The following is an 8784-nucleotide window of genomic DNA, read 5'->3' on the forward strand; positions in this document are numbered from 1 at the left end:
CCATTATTCTTAACTGGCAAGCGTTTGTAGTATAACCCCCCACCAAGCCTAAGCTTTGAGTTAGCATTAAAAGATGGGCTGCTAAGCCTCTACCCCCTGCTGCCCTCTTTAGCTATCTAAAGCGGACTCCTTGTCTGCCTCCTTGGACATTGCCTTTTGTTTCAATAAAAAGCTTTTTCTTTTCTTTTTTCTATCAGAAACCACAAACAATAGTAAAGTGAAGTGAGCAGCTTGTCTAACAGAAAAAGAAAGAACTGGGCAGGCTTTTCCTTGGGATTGGAAATTGTATGGGCAGTTCTTCGAGGTGTTTGGTCTCCCGTCAACTTGTGTTATTCATTTATTAACTTTTAATATTCATGAGATTAGTATTTGACCATTTCTCTCTCATTTGATGTATTACTTCTCTTTCAGCATATAACTACCAATGGATTTTGAGTTTTGAGGGATACTGAAGATTTAACCAAACCTGTCTTTTGGCTTAATAGATAAGGGTGAAGACTATCTGCCAAACTATCCCACTAAGTATTGTTCCTAACTTTTGCTTCAGGTATATCCATCCAGTATTCAAAAGGGAATGTTCAGTTGTGATTGGGGGAGATTATATCACAACGGAGTCTGGAACTGGACTGGTCCATACTGCTCCTGGACATGGTCAGGAAGATTATGTCACTGGCCTTAAGTATGGACTGCCAATTTTTTCTCCTGTAGATGATGATGGAAAGTTCACAGAAGAAGCTGGAAAATTTTGTGGGCTTGATGTACTTGCTGATGGTAATATTGCTATTGTGAAACACTTGGATGAGCATTTGTCACTTATCATGGAAGAATCCTACAGTAAGTTGTTTTCCCCACCCCTTGAATGGATATTCAGGAATGTTTCCTCACTACAGGGTTATAGTGGGTGACAAAAATCTACCTTCTCTTTTGCAGAACATAAGTATCCATATGACTGGAGAACTAAAAAGCCCACTATATTTAGGGCAACTGAGCAATGGTTTGCATCAGTGGAAGGCTTTCGTGAGGCTGTTATGGATGCAATTGGCAATGTAAAATGGATTCCAGCTAAGGTATTGGTTCTAGACTGCATTACAGATTTGTTTTGCTCGACTAGTATGCCCTGCTAATTGTAATTCATGACCATTATTTTGCAAACATGTACAGTATGTGATTTTGGCTGAATCCTGTTGAATCCATTTTTGGGTATTCCACTATGCTTTCATAGTATAGCAGATTATTGATTTTCAATTTTCAGTGACTGCATTACCTCCAGAATATGTAAAAAGAGAAAAGTCCCTGCCCCTACTCACCATTCTGTAGTATATAGATTAAGTCCTCCCAGTAGCTTATGAGAACATTTCAATTAGCGATTTTTGAATTCTGATCAATTATATTTTTGTATTTATTATTTAACTGTAGTTTGCATGACCATTCTTCTTTTCAGGCAGAAAACAGAATATCTGCAATGACTTCTAGCCGGTCAGATTGGTGTATATCGCGGCAGAGGACATGGGGTGTTCCAATTCCGGTCTTTTATCATCTCCAGTCTAAGGAACCTCTAATGAATGAAGAAACTATTGATCATATCAAGTGTAAGAACGCTTCTATGTACACATCTTCCTCTCTTGGTTTAGCATTTCCAAATGGCACCGTATCTAATGTTGCCTTGAGTCAATGCTTCACTCTTTTTCCCTTGCATCTGCAGAGTTACTTTTCTTCATTTCTGCTACTACTCATCTGTTATACACATACATGTCTTGTCTGTATGCGCATGCAGGCCCTTGTATTTGCATATGGTACATATAAGAAGATTTCTATCCTTAATCCCCTTGTATGCTAGGACTGCATAAATGAGATCACATTGGTAGACTGTTGGATGAACGATGATTTATTGTATGTTATATATTGATGCTTTCACTATCTTTTTTTGCAGCTATAATTTCCGAAAAGGGTAGCGATGCATGGTGGTACATGAAGGTAGAGGATCTTCTCCCTAGTAAATATCGTGATAAAGCATCCAAATATGAAAAGGGAACTGACACAATGGATGTGTGGTTCGACTCAGGTACAATTATAGTTACCAACATTGTCTGAGCTTGCTAAAAAGGAAGTCATCTCATACCCATTGTAGCTTGATAGTATCATGGTAATTTCATTATCGAAGATTATAGTTTCTCACAGAAGGGAGTCTTTTGGATCCTTATTTCTAATGACTTAAAACTAACCAGTTTGATGTAACATAATCAATAGTTTGTTTATATCTGCTTCATATAAAGGCTAATTGACGATTCTATTGTATAAAAATCTTGTAATTCGACATACAATTGACTAATATCTTTTTGCATGCCATATTATTGTTGAATCATTATGTCGTTCTACTTTGGTGCTTATTTAACTGCACCTGGCTTTATTCTGTTACTGTTAATTGATTCCATGGTTTAATATCGTATGGGTTTACAAACTTTACATCAATCTAAATGATTAAATTCTGTTTCAGGCTCTTCTTGGGCTGCAGTTTTAGGAAAAAGAAATAGCCTTAGTCTCCCTGCAGACTTGTACCTTGAAGGTATGGATCAGCATCGTGGGTGGTTCCAGAGTTCTTTGTTAACAAGTGTTGCTACAAAAGGTAATGAGCACCTGAACATGTTCATATCTACTATCTAGTATGCTATGCAATATTCTTTTAATCGGTTTTGTAGTTCACAAAATAAAAATTAATGGTATTTTCACAGATTGACATTTGTATGTGTAATTAGCTTTAGTATAAGTACATGTACCCCTTATATTCACCACATTTTTATTGGAGACCTGTGGTCTATTGCATGACTACCCCTTCTGGTCACCACATATTATGATACTTTACACCTATATGCCTGATTTGGTTTGTTCTACCATAAGCTGTCAATTTGTAGGTTTTTATTTATTTATTTATTTTTAACTGTTCGAGATTGACAGAAAAAGAATCACATGTGTTGGTGGTACTCTAGTTGATTTTTTGCCTACAGAAAGGCTAGATCCTTCCATTTCTTCAACTTCATCTTTAAACCCGCACATTACCTCATCTGAACTTCGAAGCTCCAGTAGCAGTTACTAAGACATACAGAACCAAATCTGGATTTTCTTAATTTGCACACTTCAAACCTACATACACTACCAAGTACCATTGACTTAGAGCTATAATCAGAGTTGATCTGTTCCTTAATTTCTTGGTTGTGAACATACTTTTTCTCACAAGTCATTATTTCTCTAAGGTTCTCGTTCTTGCTTGGTCTATTTGGAAATCTAGAATTAGATTAGTTTTTCAACAATTAGTTTCCTCCCCTTCATGCCCAGCCCAAGTGAATATTTACTCAGGAAAGCAATTGATTGATGGGACGGGAAAGAGAGTTTCAATTATGAGTTTAGACACCTTTTGTGATGGGCTTTCTTCTGAAGTATGGTATGCGTGACTGACTAATGTCACTGATTCGAAAACAGCTCGATTGACATTTCCTTCTATCTATAGCTGGGATGGAGTTGGATACACGGAAAAAGAAAAGGGTTGACTAGTTATTTTACTTGTTTGGGTTAATTTATTCATAAACATACCATTAAGCAAACCGACTAGGTTTAATCGTTGCTAAATAAAAGCCAAGGTCATTCATGTAAAGGAAGAAGTACAGGGGAGATATGTGTACTCTTTCCTCAAGTTCATTTTTATGTGACACATGCTTAGCTAGCATGTTACTCATTTCTCCATGAACAACATACTTCTGGGGTTTCTTTAGGCCTAATCTTGGATGCCTGATACACTTTGAGTTTTGACATTATAGCTGCAAAGAGAGGTACTTCGCAAATAAAACCAAGTTTGTAGGACAATATTTGTTGCTAGGTTAGATATAAAAAATTAACTCTCAATGCTGCTGTATCTGTGTAATGCAGTCTTTGGCCACTTAAGGTGAAATGAGGTGGAGCATGTTTTGGACTTTCAATTAGCTACTGTTACGCTAGTACCATATACTTGTATGCCAGCAAGTGCTTATTAAACAAGGAGTACTTTTCCGCATCGAGAATATTCCAGTGTTTATTGACTACATTCTCGGCCACTTTTCTTTGATACAGGAAAGGCTCCATATTCCAGTGTCATAACGCATGGATTTGTACTGGATGAGAAGGGTTTAAAGATGAGCAAATCTCAGGGTAACGTTGTAGACCCAAGAACTGTGATTGAAGGAGGAAAGAACCAAAAGGTCAATCATTCTTGTAACTTATAAAGTGAATTTAAACTACCAAATACAACATAAACCAAGCTCCAGTAGCATCTGGATACTTAAAATTTTGTTTCTCTGTTCGCAGGATGGCTATGGAGCTGATGTTCTGCGTCTTTGGGTTTCCAGCATCGATTATACAGGCGACGTAATGATAGGTGCTCAAGTTCTCCGTCAAATGTCAGATATATATAGGAAGCTGCGAGGAACATTGAGATACCTTTTGGGAAATCTGCATGATTGGCATGTATGTTTGACATTCCCAATAACTAATTTTCAGTTCAACGTCTTCAAATCAATGGTGCTGTTTACTGTTTTTAAGCGTCCCATCTCTACTGCCTAGATAAAACTATTTTGTACAAATATTATGACTATACCATCTTGCATTATGTCTCTCACTTGTTGTTTTACTTATATTTTACTACATCATGTTGGCAGGCTGATGATGCTATTTCATACCACGATCTTCCCATGATTGATCAGCAGGCACTATTTCAACTTGAAAATTTTGTAAACAACAGCAGAGAATGCTACGAAAATTATCAGTTCTTTAAGATATTTCAGGTAGACGTTTTCCTGGCACTTCTTATTTTATTTTTATATATTTCTGTTTGAACTCTGAATTGTATGCTCAAATGGATGATCACTCTGTAAGAGAGACCATCTTTCTCTGAGCTCTTGAGATGTATGAACTTTGAAAAAATTTCTTTGATAAGGAGTGGAACAAGAAGATAGATCTCTTAGGAGGCTATATCAATCTTGAATTTTAATTTAACAATGTTTTAATATATAAAAGGGCAATGCTTCAACATTTTGAGCAACTGAGGTGCATACAAACCAAATTTCTATATCAGGCTAGTTTTACTAAACCCAGGAACTACTGCTACATTATTTTTTGTTTTTGAGTTCACAATAAATGTGGTGTCAATGCCAAATTGCCGATCATTCATTGTATGATCAGCCTAACACTTTTTAGTTCACCCCGGATGAAGATAAAATCTCCCCTCCCCAACAGGATTCAAGACTGAGATTAGTAGAGCCATTACAACAGAGAGATTATAGAAGTTTATGTATTTTTATAAATCTAATATGTTCAAGAAAGGAGCATGACTGTAATGATGCTTGGTCCCTTTAAGAGATTTTTGCTAACGAGTTCATCAATGGTTGTTGCTAGTAAAGTCTGTTATTGTGTGCTCTTTGCTCTTAATCTAGCTGGCAAAAATTCCTATTCAACTACCTGATTAGCTTTGTTCTCATTTTCAGATCATACAGCGATTTGTCATTGTTGACCTATCAAATTTCTACTTTGATATTGCTAAAGACCGCTTATACGTTGGGTAATTTTCTTCTGCTCTATCTACAAGTTTCTAATCAAGTGTATGATTCTTCTGCCTTTATTCTGTTATTCCCACGATACATATATGCTTTTACGATGCAAATTCACATTTTCTGTATACTTGCTCATGTCAGGCAGTTCTAGATTACATTTGCTAAAAGACATTCACTTGGTGCTCACATTTGTGAACAACATAGCTACTTGTGAATCATTGCACTTTTTTAGTTACAAGAAAATTTGGAATGTTTCATTCTCTAAATTCCAATCACTAACTCAAACCCATTGTTAAACCCCGCTCAGTCCCTTCTTTTTCCCTTTCCAGAGAGAATGAGAAATAGAACCACCTAATTTTATATTTTAGACTAAGTTCATGTGCATATTCTGATTTTGAGAAGAGTGACAAAGAGTTGTAGGTAGACTTCTCATGCCAGATGTCTTCTCTCGGTCAAATGACATGTAGTTTAGTCTGGGGTTTTTCATTGCAGATTAATTAACAACTACCTCTGAACTTAGAAGCCAATTTGTGTATATATTTTTTCAATATTTGGTGTTGGCAATATATGGATGTATAATTTTGCAATACGGTGACAGATTTAAATTAAATGGATTTACATTGGAAAAATGAATTCATGTTTTACAATGACTCTGAAGGCTCAAAGATATGCCTAGTGTACATGATTTGACACCTTCCATTGTAAATGTCTCCTTCACAATGAACTTCCGTGGATTTTTTATTGCTCATTAGGTTTCATTTCTTAATGTATGGTGTTGGTTTGTGATATTGTATTTATTTCCACAAGTAGTTATTGAGCATAATTTTCTTTTTTAGGGGCACAATAAGTTTTACTAGGAAAAGCTGTCAGACAGTTCTCGCAGAACTTCTCCTTTCCATTGTGAGAGTGATTGCTCCTATACTGCCTCATTTGGCTGAGGATGTATGGCAAAACCTTCCATTCCAGTACACTGAAAAAAATGGCTCTGTTGCTGAATTTGTTTTTGAATCAAGATGGCCAGCTCCGAACGGAACATGGCTCTCTCTTTCTAAAGAGGAAACTGATTTCTGGACTAAAATTCTTGAGGTAATAGCCATTCCATCTACTAAATTCCCTTTAGTGGAGTTGAAGGCTTCTGCAGTTCAAATGAATCCCCTAGTTACATTACAAATGGTATTTTGAGGGGAAATCTTCTTGGAAATCTGAAACTACAAAATCAGGACCTACAATATATCAGTTTGTTGCCAAAAGTATAATTGACACAGCTTGTTTAATTATGTTACTCCTTGTGCACGTTTTGTTAGCTTAAGGTGTACTTTAGCGGAAAATAAATTGAAGTGTGACATTCATAGGCTAGAGAATCTGTAGCTTAAACTTAATTGAAACATTGGTGTCCGACTTCATGATCATTTTGTTTATTTTCTTCAATGGCAAAATCTTATTGATCAGCATATGTGAGACACACACACACACACACACACCTGTGAAACCCTGTAGATAATCTGCACGATTTTTCTTTTGTGCTAGGAGTTGTTAATTAATCTTGGATATTAAGGCACTTAAAAATGTTGGAAAAAAAACAATTAGTCAGATTGATGTCTCCAGCTATTTTACTTGTTTATAATATCTACTTGCTCTTAAGCAGCTGAGGACCGAGGTGAATAGAGTGTTGGAGGTCGCTCGTGGCACAAAGTTAATTGGCTCTAGCTTAGATGCCAAGGTCTACCTCCATACATCTGATTCTGGTCTAGCTTCGAGATTGGTTCAAATGTCTTCAGCCAACAACGATGCAGACACATTGAACCGGATATTCATAACTTCCCAGGTAATTTCATATTTGAGATTAGTTATTACTGACTATATTTAAGTAAGCCATACGAGTATCTGCATTTAAGGTCTAAAGTGGATTGGTGTATCTCTTTGTGGTCAAGAACAAAATTATATATGTTGGGGACTACTAAAATCCCATGGACCAACAATATTTTCCCTCATCAAATGGTTTTGTTAACCTATTTAGAGGTTTCATTTATTCTGTTCCTTCTCTTATCTCTTTTAACTGGTGGGAAAATAGACATGGGTTGGTTGATTATGGTTATCTGGAGTTTCTGTATTTTAAGACCTTTATGTCTTTTGCATCCGTAGTGTCTGGCATTTTACCTTTTCACAGTGCAACATTGATTCAACTCAGTATTTGAACAGTAAAAATTTGACAGGGCTTCTTAAATATTTTCTTATGTAGTAAGGAATATTTGAATACGAAACATCCTCTTACAGAAGAATTATAGGTTGCAAATGGATTTACTGTGATAACTGCTTAGTAATACTTAAATTTCAAATTTACTGGGATCATGATAAGTTTAGTCTCTTATTCTTTGGTAAAACAACAAAATAAAAAGTGAATAATCAGAGGTTCAAAACCCAATCAAGCTATGTCACATAAAAGTAGGTAGTATATATTGATGCAGGCTTTTATTGGTTTACATTTGTGCAGGCAGAGGTTCTTCCATCCTTAGAAGATGACTGGGTTGCGAATATACCACATAAAGGAGAATGTCAAGTTGATGAAGGCATTAGAGTTTGGATTGGCGTGTCTCGCGCTGAGGGCCTTAAGTGTGAAAGATGCTGGAACTATTCACCTCAGGTCGGTTCCTTTCCTGACCACAGTACCCTTTGCAGCCGCTGCTATAATGTGGTTGACAGTCAACAAGCTACAGCTGAAGCGCTGGTCGTTTGAGCAGCCAGGCAGAGAGAGGCATCATTCTCCTCCAGTATCCCATTATGGTAGTCCAAATCCATTCTGTCAGCACACAAGCATATTTTTTTTTGCAGATAGAGCATAATTTGTACAGATCAATTTGAATTTTGATATAATGGATGTAATGTATGAAACATACATACAATTGTTGACTCTAGTGTTCCGTGACTGATATATGCCGAGAGTAAAATCAGCAATCCCAAATTTTTTAATAATATCCTCAATTCCAATAACATTTTTTTTTTGGCAAAAAAATTCCTATTACAATCAATTCAATTAGAACTTGGAAACCAATCTCTAGATTCATGATCCAATCCCACAATCCCGTTAGAAATTATTATTAAGCACATTATTAACCAAATTAATAGTGAATACCGCAAGAAAACTTGCCTTAATTTGAATTGATTAATAGTAATTTTGTAGTTTCGTTTCTCTAAAATATGTCTATATCTATAG

General features: G+C 36.1%; 1 protein-coding gene across 1 annotated transcript in view; it reads left to right on the plus strand.

Annotated features, from left to right (window-relative positions):
• The window catches only part of LOC101308369 (isoleucine--tRNA ligase-like), a 14298-nt gene extending 5731 nt beyond the window's left edge, over positions 1 to 8567 (plus strand). Inside the window, exons 11-22 of the mRNA XM_004296791.1 lie at positions 548 to 834; positions 931 to 1067; positions 1442 to 1589; positions 1931 to 2062; positions 2495 to 2623; positions 4099 to 4226; positions 4333 to 4491; positions 4683 to 4808; positions 5508 to 5581; positions 6410 to 6659; positions 7219 to 7398; positions 8065 to 8567. Of these exons, the coding sequence (XP_004296839.1) occupies positions 548 to 834; positions 931 to 1067; positions 1442 to 1589; positions 1931 to 2062; positions 2495 to 2623; positions 4099 to 4226; positions 4333 to 4491; positions 4683 to 4808; positions 5508 to 5581; positions 6410 to 6659; positions 7219 to 7398; positions 8065 to 8307 (1993 nt within the window). The 3' untranslated portion in view covers positions 8308 to 8567. The remainder of the gene's footprint in view (positions 1 to 547; positions 835 to 930; positions 1068 to 1441; positions 1590 to 1930; positions 2063 to 2494; positions 2624 to 4098; positions 4227 to 4332; positions 4492 to 4682; positions 4809 to 5507; positions 5582 to 6409; positions 6660 to 7218; positions 7399 to 8064) is intronic.
• Positions 8568 to 8784: the final 217 nt, after the last annotated feature.

The sequence above is a fragment of the Fragaria vesca genome, linkage group LG4, assembly GCF_000184155.1.
Source record: "Fragaria vesca subsp. vesca linkage group LG4, FraVesHawaii_1.0, whole genome shotgun sequence".
Classification (NCBI taxonomy): Eukaryota; Viridiplantae; Streptophyta; class Magnoliopsida; order Rosales; family Rosaceae; genus Fragaria; species Fragaria vesca.